The sequence below is a fragment of the Fusarium falciforme genome, chromosome 2 (genome assembly GCF_026873545.1).
Source record: "Fusarium falciforme chromosome 2, complete sequence".
In the NCBI taxonomy this organism is placed as follows: Eukaryota; Fungi; Ascomycota; class Sordariomycetes; order Hypocreales; family Nectriaceae; genus Fusarium; species Fusarium falciforme.
In genome coordinates, this window is record NC_070545.1 from 2,623,007 (window position 1) to 2,641,063 (window position 18,057).

Genomic DNA, 18,057 nt, shown 5'->3' on the forward strand with positions numbered 1-18,057 from the left:
TGTTGGGATTCCGCCATAGTCATTACATGGGCACAATCTATAACCGCCTACCCTTATGACCCAAACAGCTGGTCTGTGTCGCAGTCACACAGTACAACGTGTTGTGCTGCAACTTGTCACTGGTCACGGTGGAAACAGATGTCCGGTCTTTCACACGACTGCACATCCAATGAGTACAAGGCCTCTTATCTGGGTCTATCTTCGAGGCCTCTGAATCCCAGGATTTAGTGCAGCAGATGAGTAATGCTGTGCACAGGTCTCCATGCGGAATACATCTCGATGTCTGGCCTCAAGATGATGGATCAAGATCAAGGCTCTGACGCAACACCTCATCAGCACCTCGCATCCGGAATCGGGGGCAAACAGCTGGAACAACCGTGACAAAAACCCACATCTACACCGCTTATCACCTTGAGATCGGGTATGATGGATGATAAGTGACGAAATAACAGTCAACCGTGGGCGCCACCAGGACAAGGGGGCAACAGAGTCGACCGGTAGATGCATGGCCCTCTCGGTTCACACCTCGGCGTTCTGCCCGGGGACGCACTCCGGAAAGGTGAAACCTTTCCCACACGCATGTGAGATGAGACGACGCAGATGAGGAAACAAAGCATACAATTTTACATATGACATCAGGCTCAGAGCAATGCTATCGCGAGAAGGGGGAAACTGATGCAGGCCCTGATCCGTCATCCCATCCACATAACTACCCTCCCATCACTCATAGATAACCTAGAAGGTGCTGGCCGCCAGGCGACTCGCAGCATTTCTAGCATCCACACGATCCTCGTCGTCCTCCTCATTCACTCCCTTGAGGCCTGTGCGACCACCCGCGGCTCGTCCCTGGGTCGTCTCGGCGGCATCTTCATTGTCACCCTCCTCAGAGACCTTGCTGATGAGACTACCCGATACGCTGCGATTCGCTGCATCTGAGCGGCGCGGGACACCACTCCAGGCGTCACCCTTGGGACCCTGGCTAGCGGCGAGGCTTGAACGGCGCACCGTTGGGTGCGCTTCACGACCGAGACGGCTCAGGCCGCCCGAGGCATCAATTGATCGAATATCTGGCCGAACCGTCTCGAGAAGAGCCAGTGTCCGTCTCTCGGCCTCAATTTCGCGGAGCACGTACTCCCTGATGCTCAGGCGCAGGTCAGACGACGTCCTAGAGAACCACTTACGGCGCTCCTGAACAAGGTTCTGGGTGACACGGTTCGTCTTGTTGTACAGGTAGGTCTCATGCTGACGGGCATCATCCAAGGCTGTGATGGCCTCATCCACCTTCTCGCGACGGACGCTGGAGCTGGCCTTTAGCCGGTCAGCTGCGTTGAGCTTGCCGCGAGTGGCTTCTTGGGCTTGGAGAAACTCGCGGATCAGAATTTGGCGGTTGGTTAGAGATTCCTTGACAATGAATGCATCCTGGGAATGATATTGGAACGGGTCACCGATGGTGGTGGCCTCGGCTGTCGCCTGAGCCGCATGGTAGTCGCCAACGGTCTGGACGACCTTACCCAGCTTCCGATAGGCATTGGCCAGACCGGGGTGAAGCTCTTGAACGTTCATGCTCGTAAGCTTGGCACCGTAGTCGGCCTCAGCGAGACCAAGCCCTTGAGTAGGTTAGCATTATCCACAGAAATCCTGCGAGATACCTACCTCTCCGGGCCTTGACCAGCTTGTCAACCTTGTGGCCAGCGTCCATGCTCCCAAGGTAAAACAGCTTGACAGTCGGTCGAGCATCCGCAAGTTCAGGGGTATCATCAGGAGGAGGAGCAAATTGCTTCAAAATCTTTCTGCGGACGCCAGTAGCTGGCTGTTTCCTCTTAACCATGGGGCTGTAGCCAAAATCGCTCTCGACAAAGAGCACCATTTCATCGTCTTGCATCAAGACCTCGTTGCCACAGACGTAGTTTAACCATCGCTGCATCAGGGCCTTGACACGAGACTCATCCTCATCCGTACCTGCGCCGGCCGAGGTCAGAGGCGGGGGAACTGCGGGAACAAGGGCCTCTGGGTTGGCGGATATCAGATGCTCGGCCAGCTTGACAAACTCGGAGTGTAGTCGGCGGACATCGCGGAACTGAGTAGTACGGAAGCGGGGGATGTTTGTCTGGGTTCTGTTAGTCCGCGACCAAGAGAGAGGACAGAGGCCTTCCTACGTGAACGTCGAACCGAAGGATGGGGTCCTTCTTGCCCGTTCGCTCGAGCCCTGTGATCTTGGCCTGGAGCCTGTACTGAGGCTGGGCAGGCTTCTGCGGCTGTGTCTGCGTCTCCTGAGCCTGCGTAGCAGCCTGGCCTTGTTGTTGGCTATGCGCGGGAGCTCCCTCCTCGACCGCTGCGGTCGACTCTGACTCGGAAGGGTTCAGGGTGCCTGACGCCTCAGTACCATCCTCGGTGCCGGAAGCCGTCGTCGCAGTGCCTGGCCTCTGGAAGCTGTCTCCTTCAGGGTGATCCTGCGCAAGGCCATTCGAAGACTGAGCGCTGTAGCGAAAGGGGGGAGGATCGCCTGAGATGGGGTGAAAGGTGGAGGCGTTTCGCGAAGGCGACGAGACGGGCGAGTTGCCCCAGGGAGAGGCACCGGCCGGGTCGTCAGCGTCGTGGATGGTGGAGCTGTAATCCATCGTGCGGTCGGCGATGTTTTGAAGATGGTTGGTTCGGGGCGATTGTGATGCGAGAGGAGACGGGGAGGCTGAAGTTTGGAGGAATGACGTTGCGGCGCGGCGGCGGCGGTCGGCAGGGACGGACGGGGGAGACACGACCGACGGGGGTTCAAGCTGAGCTTCCTGAACAGAGCAGGGGTGAAGCGGAGCGGACGCTTTGGGCAGTGAGAGAATCACACGGCGCGCACACGAGGCATTGAGATGTCGTCAAGAGGGGAAGAGCGGTTAATTAGAGGACTCGATTAATGCCTCTATGGAAGCTATCTCTAACTCTACAATACACGCGGCTGGCTGACGGAAGCTGAGGTGGTGGTTCAGGCTGCAGCCGTGTTGGGTCAGGAACCCACCCCGACTTTCTTCACTGGGCGCAAGCTTCTGCCTCGGACGTCAAGATGGTGCGAATAATACTTGGCCACCCTTTTGGAGCGACACAATTAATAGCGCACTCTTTTGCTCAGTTTGGGCCATGCATGATCCAATACTTATGTCGTATTCAATAGTGAGTGGCTTTTTATACTCAGCCACCAGCCCATTGGCTCGCTCTTAATGGGCGGTCTGATCTTATCGGCGCCGCTAGTGAGGGGCTCGCAAAATGTTTTGGACCTCGTTGACTGGTCCTCGAGTTAAAGATTTGCGAGTAAACTTCAATTCAACTTTTCGCAAGACGTCTCAAGTAGCCTCCCTTTGCTACACTACCTCCATTTTCTCCCCGCTAGGACCATAGACACAGTTCCTACACACCTACAATCACAATGGGCAAGAAGCGAGCGCGCGAAGAAGGCAAGGACGTCCCGCCTGCGGATGTAGACAAGATGGATGAGGATGGCTCCGATGATGAGGTGAGTTGCGACTGCTGGAGGATCGCATGCGCTTCTTTACTAACTAATCCTTGCAGGATTTTGACATGGTCAATGTCGAGTTCGAATGGTTCAACTTTGACCCCGAAGTTGACTTCCACGGCACCAAGACCCTTCTGCGACAACTCTTCGATGTCGATGCGAACCTCTTCAACATGTCTGCTCTCGCCGACCTCGTCCTCTCTCAGCCCACCATCGGCTCTACAATCAAGGTCGACGGCAAGGCCAATGACGCCTACGCTCTGCTTACGGTCCTCAACACTGCCGTTCACCAGAACAAGGAGCCCATGAATGATATTCTCAAGTACCTGGTGAACAAGGCGCAGAGCAACCCATCCCTCGCGCCCGTCGCCAACGTGCTCAACAGCGGAAAGCACGTCGGCCTGATCTTTTCGGAGCGACTCATCAACATGCCGTCCGAGCTGGCACCTCCCCTCTACTCGATGCTCATCGACGAGGTTGAGGCGGCCGTGGAAGACAAGGAGCCCTACGAGTTCTCCCACTACTTGATCCTGTCCAAGACATACCAGGAGCTCGAGTCGAAGCTGGACCAGGAGAACCAGAAGCGGAAGAAGGCCAAGGAGGAGGCTGGAGTGTACTATTTCCACGTCGAGGACGAGGTGCTGCAGAAGCACGCCGAGGCGTACGGTAACTTCAACTACACAAAGGAGGACGAGTCGGTGGCGGACAGCAAGCGGGCATTCCAAGAGATGGGCGTCAAGGCGCATGGACACATGATCCTCATCGAGGCGAGCAAGTTCCCGGGGGCTGTCAAGGCCGTTAATGAGTATCTGAGTGCTCCGCAATAGATCAACATCAACATCCATCAGGCGGCCGGTTCCAGCCTCTGCATCAAGTATTCCACCTCCACCTCCTTGGTCAGCGGGATGACAAAGTCCTTGTACATTGACACCACAGCATCGACGTTGATCTTGGCGGCGCCCTCGGTCCCGTCCGGGATGGAGGGGTCCTTGCCGTAGGTCAGAGCCTTGAGGCGGAGCCGCTCGAGCACCTTTCTCTCGACCGCCCTGTTGGTGATGGACTCTGCGATGCCCTCGCGGTCCTCGGCCTTGATGAGGCGTGTGAACTTTTCCTCCTCGGACCGGAACTTGGACTCGGCGACAAACTTGCCAAAGTGGATGCGCCGCGACAGAGCCTGCAGGCACGCAATATCGCACGTCGCCGTCGAGCCGTAGTTCTCCTGAGACTCGCCCCGCTCCTCGCGGCCGAAGTCGGGGCACACGGCAGGGAGGAACTTTTCAATATAAAACTTCTTGATCTTGTCGTTTACGTTGACATCGTTGTCGTGGAGGATCTTGGGGTAGTTGAGGGGGTCGAGGATGGGCTTCTGCAGAGCTTCGGGGTAGAAGGGGTACTCGTCGGGCGACTCGAAGCGGCGGATCAGGGACTGGAGCTTCTCCTGCTCGCTAAAGTACCAGTCGAGGAAGCTATGATGGCCCTGGGGTAGCTCGAGGGCGCCAGGGACGTAGATTTTCTAAACATAGAGATGGTTAATCTTGAATATCATGCACCCCAGGAGGGCAGGGGTAAGGGTTCGCATGAGGGGCAACGGTAGACCACTTACACTGTTCAATGCAAACTGCACCCGCTCAATCAGATGAAAAGTGATTGTGTCCTCAAGACGGCTACTCGTGTTAGTCCCTGCCGTGACCTTGTCGGATCCGGTGACGTCTGGGGGAGGGCGTACATGAGCTGGAACCGGATGCGGGCAAGGTCGAGAGCGTGTTCGGCATCGGCCATGTTGATGACGGTATCCATGTCGGCTTTCGCAACGGCGATTGAGCGGAGCTGGGAACGGGTTATAAAGAGATATCGATTGAGTGGACCTTTATAGGGCCTTGCGATCTGGGTAAGAGAGCGGAACGGGGTCCTAGAGGGAGCGGCTAGGAGCGACTTGGGCGGAAATCCGGAATAGCTGACGATGGAACGTTGGTGATGGGCCAGGGCAGAGCGCATTCGGAGACGGGGAACACCTCAGCAAAATCAATGCGTGTGGGTACGGACTTGTTTTTTTTCGGTATGGATTTGTATTTTGTTAGTCGAAGCGCAGAAAGGTACGTAGAGGGCATTTACTGGGTCAGCGGAGCGAGCGAAGGTCGGCACTTTCATCAATTGTTGCGCCCGTGCGTGCGAGCGAGTATCGGTATCGGAGGGGTAAAGCCGGTAAAAGCCACGGAAGATGGAGCCGCCGCTCCAGAAGCAAAGCTTAGGTCTATCTACCCAACCTCGGGGAGAGTGTCCGAGATCAAGGACGTCACCAAACAAGAAAAGAAAAAAAGCCACAGCGGGCATTGGAGGCAATGGATGGATCCTCCAGGGCATGGGCACAAGCTTCTGTGCGCAACAGCCCGATCCATCGCATTCCAGCGGTTCCAGAGGAGTGGTGGAGGTACCGCAGGAACCAATTACAGGGGGTCTCTGCACCTGTAGCCGGCCACATTAGCGCCTCGGTCCAGAAGCTTTTACTCCCAAGCCGGCCTGGGGCTTTTTGAGAAGCCCCCCCCGAAACTTGGAAGCAGCCAAGGTTATCCCGGCGCGCGTCATGAGAATCTCCTCGCGAACTGCCAAATCTTTTGAATCCTTCTCCTCCGAAGACTCCAGCGCCATTTCCTCCCCCCTCAACCCACCCGCTCCCTGACCCCTCCGATCCTCTTTAGCTTCTGCAGTTTAGCAGTCGCTAGGCCATGGCAGAACAGGAGAACCACTATGGCTTTGACGAGGGCGGAGACGACGACCAGTCCATTGTGTCGGTATGTGTTGTGTTGATCTTTTTGAGAGCTGGAGCCGCATTCAGCCTCAGCACCCCTCGCCCATTGTCCAATCTCGGCCGCATATAGCTGACCGCAATGCTCCCTCGAGTAGACGCGCGGGCTTGAGGCTTTCAGTCGCAAGGTCACAACCACAGCGACGCATCTGATCGGCCCCAATGCCGAAGCTACGGCTCTCCACTATCAAGCCGCAATGGCCGAGGTTCAGAAGCAGATGAAGCGCCCGACGGTCCAGCGAAGCATGTTCGCAATGGCAAGGACGACGCCCACCGACATAATGCGCTCCAGGCTCTCGACCCACGAGATCCAGCACCGCGCCCTCACCTATCTCCCCGACGAGCTTCTTGCCAACATCCCCGACCATGAAAACCCTTACTCGCTGTTTCAGGGCTTCCAGGCTAGCTTCCCCGAGCTGACCGAGGAGGGCAAGAAGTTTCGCCGTCGGGTCTCGCGAGGCCGCAAGATGATTGAGGATTCAGACGCTGTGCCGGGAAGCCCCAAGCGGCTGACCCAGCTGAAAAAGGAGAAGGCCGCCATGATGCACGAGTTTGGTTTATTGGGCACCCGCAAGAGCATGGCGAGCTACGAGATTCGGGAAATCGACAACAAGATCGCCAACCTCCACGGCATGCGCAGAATCATCCTAGAGAGACTGGCTGGGTTAGAGCAAGACGAGGCAATGCTGGAACACGACAGTATGTGCCCTGCTAACCAATGCCCCAGGAGCTCCATGCTGACTTTACAGTTTCCGAGATGGAGGTGCGGGTAGAGGAAGCCCAAGCTCTGGTTGATGAGGCAGAGGAAATTGCGAGGAACACGCGAACCAAGGATGAGCAGGATCTTGTTGGCGACGCCGATGATCATGACCACGAGTTCATGTCACAATCCGTCTATGAAAAGATTCCATCTTCAACAGGAAGCACTCCCCGGAAAGCGAAAAAGGTCCTGCGCAAAAAGTCAATGCCGATTCTGCACGAGCACTTTGAGCCTGGAACCAGCATCCGGGAAGTCAGAGCACACAAGGACACTATCACGGCGGTCGACTTCGATGCGCCTTTTGGCACAATGGTAACGGCTGCACTAGACGACACGGTAAGGGTTTGGGATCTCAACGCTGGCCGGTGTATGGGTTACTTGGAAGGCCACACAGCATCGGTACGCGCTCTGCAGGTTGAGGATAATATCTTGGCTACGGGATCTATGGACGCAACTATCAGACTATGGGATCTCAGCAAGGCCCACTATGACCCTCATGGAGGACTCGGAAAGGACGACGAGGAGGATGCCATCGCGTTCGGTACGGACAACCACCTGGAGCCTCCGGACGGCAGCATGTCCGACTGTCCGCTGTACACGCTAGAGGCTCACGTCGACGAGATTACGGCTCTTCACTTCCGGGGGGATGTCATGGTTTCCGGTTCTGCAGACAAGACAATCCGGCACTGGGACCTTGAAAAGGGTCGCTGCGTGCAAACATTGGATGTCATGTGGGCAGCGGCAGCAAGCATGACTTCTACAGACAACACATGGAGGCCTACTGGACGATCTCAGTCAAGTTCCGCCGACTTTGTCGGGGCTCTGCAGGTCTTTGAAACGGCTCTCGCATGTGGTACCGCCGACGGCATGGTGCGTCTGTGGGATCTCCGAAGTGGACAGGTCCATCGCAGTCTGGTTGGCCACACGGGAGCGGTGACTTGCCTGCAGTTTGACGACGTGCACCTGGTGACGGGAAGCATAGACAGAAGCATCAGAGTAAGTTTACAAGGTGTTTGTTGCAGGATATCCTCTAACCAAGCTCCAGATCTGGGACCTCCGAACAGGATCTATTTACGACGCATACGCATACGACCACCCCGTGACAAGCATGATGTTTGACACACGGCGCATCGTCAGCGCAGCGTCCGAGGACGTGGTCAAGGTGTACGATAAGGTGGAAGGACGGCAATGGGACTGCGGCGCTGGCGTCACGGCGGCCGAGGACGGCAAGTCTCCAGCTATCGTGGAGCGTGTACGTGTAAGAGACGGGTACCTGGTCGAAGGCCGGAGGGACGGCATTGTCGGTGTATGGACCTGTTGAAGAGATATATACGTGTAACATGTAAAAATCCACTAGAAGCGATTGAAAAGAGCCGTCGAGAGAGTCGTGGCTCTCCATGTTGCTTCCTCCTACGATACAGGATGCTCCAGGCCTTGTTGGCGCATGTCGAGCAGCAATTATATAGCAAACATGATGAACGTAGCGTTTCCGGGAAAACTATAGATTCTAGTACATTGAAAATGACGGCCCAAGAGCCGTTTCGCAGATTTGTAGTTATCGTATGTCGTGTGGTCTCACCAACTTCCCAATCGAGCAATTCCAAGTCTCAAATTCTGAACCCTTCATCTTCGCCCGGGGCATTAACAATGCAACGGCCCGAAGCCACGTTTCGCACGGGCTTTTAATTAATAAAGCCATCCTTTTTGTTTCCTTGTACCCCGAGTTTCTTGAGACATGGCGTCAGAGGCTCATCGGCAGCTCCTTGCCGCGTACTTGGATGTGGCTTGCGACCTCACACAACATGGTCTTGAGGAGTCGACAAGGAGCACGTCAACACCCCAGGATGGAGATGATGACTCCAAGGACCTCTCAAGTGACAAGGCTAGTCGCATTGAGGATGGTTCAAATACCTCAGACCCAACGGCAGAAGCCATGATGCGGCTTCTCGCGCGACAAGCCCATGTGCTCCTCAAGATTCATAAGAACTTAGCCTCCAACAACGACGCCCACGAGGTCGACGAGAGCCTACTGCGGAGAAGAATATCAGACCTTATATCCATCTCATCATCCAAGTTCTACGCTTATCGCTTTGATCTACTGCCCGCCGTGTGGCGCGAGATCTACACAGACGCGCTCATCCTCGACACCTTTCGACTGATACTACGTCCTCTCCTGGCGTCACAGTCTGTTCCAGAAGATGTTCTAGACGTAATCGTCGAGAAACTCGATAGAGCTCTCGTCACAGCAGGAGGTGGGCGACGCAGTCAGTGGCTCGAAAAGACTCTCCAGTTGCTTGAGGAGACTTGGGCAGCGAGCAAACAGCATGAGCGACCAGCCAAGCGCCAGAGACGAGAAGCCTCACCGCAGCGTAGCTTCTCCAGCGAGGAGCCATATGGGCGGCCGAAACTGTCTCCCGAAAGAGCGTGTCCGCGCTATTCTGGCTGGACGATGGAGCAGTTTGAGGACTACATGAACAGCAACGGAGGAGAACCTCGGCCGATTGTCTTTACTGACCTCATTGGGAGCTGGCCTGCCCTTACAGATCGCCCCTGGAAGAGCCCCGAGTATCTCCTATCCAAGACGTTTGGCGGAAGACGTCTCGTGCCGGTTGAAGTCGGGAGGAGCTACGTCGACGAAGGTTGGGGCCAGGAACTCATCCAATTCCGCGAGTTCCTCGCCCGCTACGTCGAGGTAGATTCTACAGCATCTGCAGCGACTGGCTACCTCGCCCAGCATAATCTCTTCCAGCAGATCCCCTCTCTACGCAACGATATCCGTGTGCCCGACTTTTGCTGGGTTGATGTGCCTCTTCACCCAACGACACCATCCATCGACCAGGCGCCCCTCGACGTTCCTCAGCTCAACGCCTGGTTCGGTCCTGCACGTACTATCACGCCTCTGCACACTGATGGGTATCATAACCTGTTATGTCAGGCTGTCGGTACAAAGTACCTACGTCTCTATCCTCCGCGTGCTACGCCTATGATGCGGCCCAGGTCACCAGAGCATGGTGTAAACATGAGCAACACGAGCGGGTTGGATGTTGGTGTTCTGGAAGGATGGGATGAAAGACCCGAGGGGGTTAGTGAGGAAGACGTAAGGCGGATGACAGAGGAGTTGGGGGGCGTTGAGTACTGGGAGTGCGTGCTTGAGCCGGGGGATACGTTGGTGATTCCAATCGGATGGTGGCATTATGTGCGGAGTTTGAGTGTGAGCTTCAGTGTGAGCTTCTGGTGGAACTAGACAGAGTCATGAGAGCGAGTATCAAATAGCCTTTGAACGGCAACACTTTGACCAGGCATTGCAAGAGACGAACACATCATGTGAGACGATTCAGTTTGATTCATTCGTGTACCGCAGAAAGAGCGCAGATCAGATTTCTTCATATGCTTGCGAGAAAATCAATGAGACTGTGTCCCTACCCAGCCGCCGCAGACGCATCCTCCAAGCTGTCACCAGCTCCCTGTGCCTCCCTCCTCGCCTTAGCGCCCGCCTTGAGCACCTCCCACTTCTCGCGGTACTTATCCAGCGTCTTTTGCATCTTGCGGTTGTCCTTCTCGAGCCGCTCCATCTGCTTCATGGCCGCCGCGAGCTGCTCCTCCATCTCTTGGTTCTTGCGCCGTAGGGCTTCATCGCCCGTCTTGCTGAGGTGTGGCGAGGCGATGGGGGACCCAGGTCGTCTCAAACGATAACTTTCTGCAAGAGCCATGGCAGGAGTCTGGGCGCTGGCTTCAAACGCGTGGAGGCGCTTGGTGAGCTTGTCGATCATGTCCTTGAGGGAATTGTTCTCCGTGTACAGTTCTTCAATGATGTTGTTGAGCTCCTTGTCCGTGCGAGCCCGGCCGATGCGGCGCTTAACCCCCGGGGATTGTTGCGGAGCTTCTCGAGCGTCTACAAAGTCATCATCGTCTTCATCCGGTCCATCGACAAGTTCCGAGGCTCCTCGTCTCTTTTCCTTTTCGGCAAAGCTCAAGATGTTGGCATATGACATGGTGTGGCCGGTTGTCGGCACGACGTAGAAGGAATCGTTGGGGCCATGACCATCTCGTACGAGAGCCTGCATAGTCGCTTTGGAGTAGATCTTGGAGAGGTCAGGCTCCAAAACCTTGGACGGAGAGGCCTTGAGGTGACTGCGCTTTGGAGATGTCTCTGGTGACTCTGGCGCCTCGGAAGCGGTCGACTCTTCCTGGATCAGAGGCAAGCCAGCAAAGGCCAGAGGTGCTGAGATCTTATTGATGAGGCTTCCGAAGGTGCTATAGAAACGGGTATATCCTCCATCATCACCAGCAGCAATAGATGGCGCCGTATCAGGTCGTGGAGAAGACGAGCTCTTGCCGTGGCTCTCGGATCGTGTGGGTGGTGGGATAGGCGGGACCCAAGCCGGTTTGCCGGTCTGCTCTATAATATTCTGCATCTTTGCTTTGGGACCCCGCGAGTGAGCATCGACATTGCCCGGAGCTTGATCGTTGGAGACGCTAGGCGCAAGAGGCTGGCCTCTATACTTGGATCGAATACCGCGGGCGGTGGCCAAGTTGCTGGCGATAGACGAGGACATTTCGCGATGGGCATATCGTCGCTGTGTAGGGGGACCCGGCTTCTTGGATGTCGCCGACTCCTGTCTATTCTCCTTCTTGGCGTGGGCATCCTGCGCACCGGCGCCGACCTTGTCGGACTGAGCCTTTTCGTCGATGTCGGTGTCGCCGGGCTGGGACGGGGTTTCGGCCGGTCGCTTGAGAATCTCGGCGATCTTGCGGTGATGTTCTTCGAGTAGCTTCAGGGTTCGGAGGGCCTCGATGCTCGACGTCGACCTGGCGGCGCTGGCAAACTCGCCGGCGGCATGGGTATGCTCGTTGATGGCGACGATGGTATCGGAGGACTGGTGAGCGACACCAGCGGCGCGCACATGGTCGTGGGCTTTTACAAGCGGCGAGGGCTCCATGGTTCCATGGGTGACGGAAAGTTGCAATATCGACGGAGGAGAGGAAAGGTGTCTCTCCTAGAGAATACGTTTGCGTTATCGGCCTCGTAGCACACGGTCTGATGTTGAAGCGTGACGAGGTCAAGTGTGGAGAGACAGAGACAAGAGGCACAAGACTTAGAGTTCCACACTGGGATGCAGCAGCTGCTAGTGCCGAGACGACCAAGAATAAAATACAGCAGATAAAAGAAGACAGGAATGCTGGGGCTTTTATGTGCCTGGTGCCTGGATGTTTTTCTCTCTACCTAAGCCATAGGTGAAGGCGATAGTTGCTGATGTTGTTGAACCTTTGACGCAATCATCAGTCATTCAAGGAAGGCCGCTTCAGCCCTCTGTATCCGAAAAAGGACCTGTACAAAGTGATCATCACCTTAGTTTGGCGGGGTTCCGTCATGGAAGTTTGGGGGCGGGACTTTTTGGTATCTGTGGAGAAGGATGGCAGTTCATCGATGAGAAGTTTCAAGGTGAAGAGAATACAAGTGTAAGTGTTCTTAACTCTATCTTTCCAAGATTCTAGGAACAGTTAAAGCCCGAGAAGGTTTCGAATCCAATATGTATCCTTGAATTGATTGACCAAAGCATCAACAGTTGCCCACCTTCTCGTCATTCTTCCATCTGCAAGAATGCGCGCGAGATGATGACTGCATCAACTTGGCGGCCAAGAACCACGACGGCACGTCGATCCGGCTCCAACCCTCATGCGGAACTTTGCGACATTATCCGCAGATGTAGACACCCTCAGAGGTTTTATCCCATGAAGCGGAAGCTGTTGGCTTCATACCCCGCCTCCGGGTTAAAACTATAAGAGATCCATCCATCGAGTTGAGTACGCGGCCATGGCCTTGTCTGTCGCCGTCTAATCTCTCCTTGGCGAGATGTCACCCTTATACACGGAATTCTCCTTTTGTCTTCAAGGCCGGAGATTTTTCTCATCTCTCTTGGATAACCCCTCGTCTTATTAGCTTACCTTCACCTCTGGAAATAGCCCGCAATCCTTGTCGCGGCATTCAACAGACCCCTTACAGGCAGGTCAGGACAGGACTCTATAACTAAACGCGTGTTACCTCGCGTAGGGCGGACTCACCGCTGCGCCACAACGCTCGCTCCAAGCTGCCGCTGCTGCCCGCGGCTCCCGTCCTTGTCTGGTGAGAGCTTCAGCGCAGGACCTCGCAAGGGGTTGCGTATTGCTCTCCACTGAGTCTCTCCATTGGTGGCCCCCACCCGGCGGATACATCCAGGGGTATCGCACTCGGGTGGTTACATACGAGTTTACGACCGAAGGGACCATAAGGACGGCGACGGAGGTTGGGGCTGTTGGTGAACGGCGTTGCGGGTTTTCGTTTCCTTACCTGCGGATTTGCGAGCTGACCGTACCGCCGATTCGCTTCCTCTTGGCTGCCTGGTTGCCTGCATGGAGCGAGCGAAGCTATCCCCTTTCCATAAGGCCACGATTATTACGCGCTCCAACTCCTTAGCAACGCTCGTCTCAGCTGTAAGACCAAGGCCACCCCATAAAACCATGTAAAGAGAGCATACGCTGAACGAGACGGGAGCGAGGAATTCAGAGAAACCGAAAAACGAGCACTTGGCCAATCCTGGTCTGGACTAGCCTAGCCTAGGTCCCCCGTAGCCTGGCCCGTCTCCAGCAACCATCCATCATCGAGCTAAAACCGACCAACGACGTCAAACCTGGGTCGGTCTCGAACAGATCGTCACTCGACTCCAATCCAACTACAAGACCTCACTTTCCCTCTGGCTAGCCACTGAGCCTCACATTGCAGAGGATACTCACCTTTTCCTTGCCGCCGCCGCCGTACATACACTCGCAAACCCTACATCGACTGCCAAGCATCGGCCCGCTGCGCGCGAGTACAACGGCCAGAGCGTCATCGCCGTCACCTGGACGCCGCCACTCGACCACCCCGTCCGTTCCCCTTGAATCCAATCCTCCTGAGCGCGGCGATCGGCCAGGCCGCCATGGCTACAATCGACAACGGCAGCAGCAATGGGCTGAACAAGCTGCTGCCAAAGTCCATTTCCAACAAGCGCCTTCGGAGGAAACACGAGCGAGACCTGGGAGGGTTGTCCTACGACGACGCTGATGTCTTTGGCAACTCGCAATCCAGTCGCGAGACGCTCGAGAGTGACGGCACGCGCTCTGGCAACCTGGCCGGAGACGAAGACGAAGACACCAGCCATCGCTCCTACGAGTCGGACCCGGAATCGTGAGTTTCTTCGCTCTTTTGTACTTGAATCCCCATCGACACTTTCCATTCCTTTCGCTCGTAGCTCGCCTTGTTGCGCGGAAACCCCGACGGGCGGGAACTGCGAGGCTGAATCAAACCCCCCCGTTGTGCCACACTGCACTCTGCGACATTCCCAGAAGCCACCAAGAGCGAGACAGACTGGCAGACGGGCTGTCAGCGCTTTGACCGCCGCGCCAACCTTTCATGTCATGCTTACATCCATCCACACGTGCTGTCTGTCACTGCATCTTTGCTTCTTTGTCGATTCTTCTTCGTTTCCGTATAGCTCTCTTATTCTCGTTTTGCCGTCTTATCTCGTTTGTACCTGGCAGGCTTGGCACTCAGCTCTCCTGGCCCTACGGCACCCTCTCCATCATCTCCACCCACCAGCCTTCTGTCTTACTCGTCTGTGCTCCTCCATCTAACTGAGGCAACTTTGTCGTCATCTAGATCCATCTCTCGACCTGCGCCCTTCTCCTCACATCCTTCCCAAATCGGATACTTGACGACTTCGTCCCCCGTCGTCCAGCTGTCGCATCACCCCGAGTCCCAGTCGCCCACCGATCACGACTCCAACAGCAGTGTGTCCAAGTCTTCCACCTTTCCGGCCAAGCGTTCCGATTCGACTGATTCAAAGGAGTTCCGGATCGGCCGGAGCAAGACGGGCCTGCTTCCCCCCCACAACTCCAACCGCCGTTCAGCCTCGCCCGGCACCAAGTTCAAGGACATCTTCAAGCCTAGAAAGAGCAGCGGCAGCAACTCGAGCCCTGAACGTCGACCCTCAAGCGAGCCTCGTCCACCGCCAGAAGCGCACAGGGAACAGCCCACCATTACCGTGGACCCTGAGCCTGTGCAGGTCCCGCCTATTATCGAGCCACCAGCTGCAGCCAAAGTTGCGTCCCCCGACAGGCGGTCGCGGGTTCAACCAAAGGTTGACACGAATCTTCCTCCTCGAACCCCCCCAAGTGGTGACAAGCCTGCCCCCGTCATCGTAAACACCCCACCGACGCCTACCGAGCTCGCCAACGCATCCGGCCAGTCATCTCCCGATAGGAGATCCTTCTGGGGTAGTGCGGGCCACGGCGCCGGCACAAATGGCACTTCCTCCTCACGGGCTATGAGCGCGCACCGAAGGAGTCGATCAAGTTCTGTGACTATCGGCCCCAGCAAGCTCTCGAATATCGTCTCAGCACCATTGACACCGACCCTAGAGAGCGGTGAAGCCACTCCGAGCGCGCAACCCGCATCAGGCTTCTTCTCGTCTATGCTATCAGCTGCACAGAACGCTGCCAGTTCTTTCAGCATTCAGGGTGCCGGTATTGGTATTGGCGGAAACAAGGCTCGAAACTCAACCGCGAGCACCCAGGAAAACACAGAGCCCGCAAAGACTGAGAGCGAATCTCAGCCTAACCCATCCACCCCGATGCCGGACAACAAGGAGAACAGGAAGTCGGCAGTGTCAACGATTGGGGCAGGCGAGCTCAGTCTCAGCCAGGTTCTTGGCGAACCGGCCAGTTCTGTAGCATCGCCCAGCAACCCCAGGTTCTCCGACATGGCCGACACACGCGCCCGGTCCGAGTCGGCCCCGGTTGACTCCCCGACGAGTCCCGTGGAGTTTATCCCAGATGAGCCGTCAAGTCGCCCTCGCTCGCTCTATGAGACGGCCAGCGGCGAACGTACGCCCCCGCCGGCCGAGTTCATGGACAAGAGTAATGGAATGCAGCGGACCTCGAGTCTACGAAGCGCCCTGAAGCAGTCACATAGGAAGCGCGGAAGCTCTGTTACTACTGGAACAACTATAGGCGCTGCGATTGTCGCTGCCAACAGCTCGTTGGCGCATCCAAATCTGAGCGCCCCGAAACTTACTGGGTTTGCTATCGCCAGTAAAAAGAGGAATCGCGACTTTCATGACTTGTTCAAGAGCGTGCCAGATGATGACTACCTCATCGAAGACTATAGCTGTGCCTTGCAGAGAGAGATTCTCGCGCATGGACGGCTCTATGTCTCAGAGGGTCATCTCTGTTTCAGTAGCAACATCTTTGGATGGACAACCACTCTTGTTATGAGCTTCGACGAGATAGTGTCTGTCGAGAAGCGAAGCACGGCGCTGGTGTTCAAGAATGGCCTCATGATCTCGACATTACATGCAAAGCACGTCTTTGCCAGTTTTACCAGCCGAGATGCGACATACGATCTGATTGTCAACATCTGGAAACTAGGACATCCCACTCTCAAGAGCACCTTGAACGGTGTGCGGTTAGAAGGAACCGGAGGCGACAAGACAGAAAAGATCGACACAGAGCCGCCTGTCGACGAAGACGAAGGCGATGGGGGCTCGGAGACGGACGATGAGAGCGATGATGAGGAAGAGTACTATGACGAAGATGTCCACGAGGAGATGCACAATGCCAGCATGGCCGAGGCCAACGGAACAGACGCCGATGCCGAGAAGGCTACGTCAAGAAAGACGTCAGGGGCTGTACCTGCGAATGGCGCAGCTCCAGAGGAAGCTGCACCTGCATCCGGTGCAGCTGGCGGCTTTCCGGGCCCGGCAACACATGCCCCTACCGATTGCGGTGACTCAGCAACTCATTATGACAGGGTGGTGGGAGACGATGTTATCCCAGCACCTCTGGGTAAGGTGTATGACTACATGTTCGGCCCAGGATCTGTTACCTTCATGACCAATTGGTTAACAGGGGAGCAAAAGTGCACCGAGTGGCAAATGGAGGACAAGAAGGGTCTGAGTCTGGATAACCGGACTCGAACATTTTCCTACATCAAGCCGCTCGGTGGATCGATTGGACCGAAGCAGACCAAGACCATTACCTCTGAGACGCTGGAGAACCTCGACTACGAAAAGGCAATCAACCTCACTTGCTCGACGCAGACTCCTGACGTGCCTAGTGGAAACGTCTTCTGCGTCAAGACCAAGTACTGTCTCTCGTGGGCTGAGAACAATGCCACTCGAGTGCAGATGAACTGTACGATCGAGTGGTCCGGCAAGAGTTGGCTGAAGGGTATGTACAAGATCAAGCATGAGACGTAATATTTGCTAACTTGGCATAGGTCCCATCGAGAAGGGTGCAACTGATGGACAGACACAGTATGCTAAAGACTTGTTTGCCGCTATTAAGGCGGCGACTTCAACCAAGCCAGCCGGGACCACTGCACCACTCACTCCAGCACTTAAGGGTTCAAGGAAGAAGGGTAAGAAGGCCAAGCTCTCCCAGACCTCGACAGGCGTCGTCGAACCAGGCCACGCGCCGAAGCGGCCGGCCCAGAAGAACTGGGGGCCTTTGGAGCCAGTGCGGGGGATTTTGGAACCTATTGGGGACATTATCCAGCCTCTTCTGACAGGCAATGTCATGTACGGGCTTTTGGTGGGCTTGCTGGTTGCGACGTGGTTCGGATTTGGATTCACGCCGAGCAGAAGCCCGCCTTCTTATGGTCCTGAGATGACGGTGTACCGACCCGAGAGGATCGCAGCATATGAGGAGATGTGGCGGAGAGAGGACAGTGAGCTATGGGAGTGGTTGGAGGAACGAGTCGGCATGGACCGACTACACTCTGATCGACCCAGCGTGCCCAAGAGGGCAATGGAGCCGAGGACTGCAGAGGAGAACCTGCGTGCCACCCGCATGGATGAGCGGGAGGTAGAAGAGGCGATCCGTGTAACTGAAGAGAAGCTACGGGTGCTAAAAGGAGTTATGGAGAAGAAGGGCAAGGCGGGCAAGTCGAGCGGTACGGGAATATCCTCTCGGGGTCTATAG

The 18,057-nt window shown here is 55.9% G+C and overlaps 6 protein-coding genes across 6 annotated transcripts; 3 read left to right on the plus strand and 3 right to left on the minus strand.

The window, feature by feature from the left end:
• Positions 1 to 735: 735 nt before the first annotated feature.
• NCS54_00276400 (Vacuolar protein sorting-associated protein 17) lies at positions 736 to 2,618 on the minus strand (the record flags this gene model as incomplete). Its single annotated transcript, XM_053148355.1, has 3 exons — positions 736 to 1,607; positions 1,654 to 2,107; positions 2,157 to 2,618. The coding sequence occupies 3 exons, from the start codon at positions 2,616 to 2,618 to the stop codon at positions 736 to 738; spliced, it is 1,788 nt and encodes a 595-aa protein (XP_053004330.1).
• Positions 2,619 to 3,409: 791 nt separating this feature from the next.
• On the plus strand, positions 3,410 to 4,323 carry NCS54_00276500 (Protein BCP1; the record flags this gene model as incomplete). Its single annotated transcript, XM_053148356.1, has 2 exons — positions 3,410 to 3,496; positions 3,553 to 4,323. The coding sequence occupies 2 exons, from the start codon at positions 3,410 to 3,412 to the stop codon at positions 4,321 to 4,323; spliced, it is 858 nt and encodes a 285-aa protein (XP_053004331.1).
• A 17-nt stretch (positions 4,324 to 4,340) lies between these two features.
• On the minus strand, positions 4,341 to 5,491 carry NCS54_00276600 (Chorismate mutase; the record flags this gene model as incomplete). The annotated part of the gene is made up of 3 exons (XM_053148357.1): positions 4,341 to 5,009; positions 5,100 to 5,160; positions 5,223 to 5,491. 3 exons carry the CDS (start codon positions 5,489 to 5,491, stop codon positions 4,341 to 4,343), a joined length of 999 nt encoding a protein of 332 aa, XP_053004332.1.
• Positions 5,492 to 6,219: 728 nt separating this feature from the next.
• On the plus strand, positions 6,220 to 10,303 carry NCS54_00276700 (TRNA wybutosine-synthesizing protein 4; the record flags this gene model as incomplete). The annotated part of the gene is made up of 5 exons (XM_053148358.1): positions 6,220 to 6,285; positions 6,398 to 6,998; positions 7,049 to 8,055; positions 8,105 to 8,311; positions 8,819 to 10,303. 5 exons carry the CDS (start codon positions 6,220 to 6,222, stop codon positions 10,301 to 10,303), a joined length of 3,366 nt encoding a protein of 1,121 aa, XP_053004333.1.
• A 175-nt stretch (positions 10,304 to 10,478) lies between these two features.
• NCS54_00276800 (Hypothetical protein) lies at positions 10,479 to 11,999 on the minus strand (the record flags this gene model as incomplete). The annotated part of the gene is made up of 1 exon (XM_053148359.1): positions 10,479 to 11,999. The coding sequence occupies one exon, from the start codon at positions 11,997 to 11,999 to the stop codon at positions 10,479 to 10,481; it is 1,521 nt and encodes a 506-aa protein (XP_053004334.1).
• Positions 12,000 to 14,015: 2,016 nt separating this feature from the next.
• Positions 14,016 to 18,057, plus strand: NCS54_00276900 (VASt domain-containing protein; the record flags this gene model as incomplete). Its single annotated transcript, XM_053148360.1, has 3 exons — positions 14,016 to 14,263; positions 14,735 to 17,304; positions 17,354 to 18,057. The coding sequence occupies 3 exons, from the start codon at positions 14,016 to 14,018 to the stop codon at positions 18,055 to 18,057; spliced, it is 3,522 nt and encodes a 1,173-aa protein (XP_053004335.1).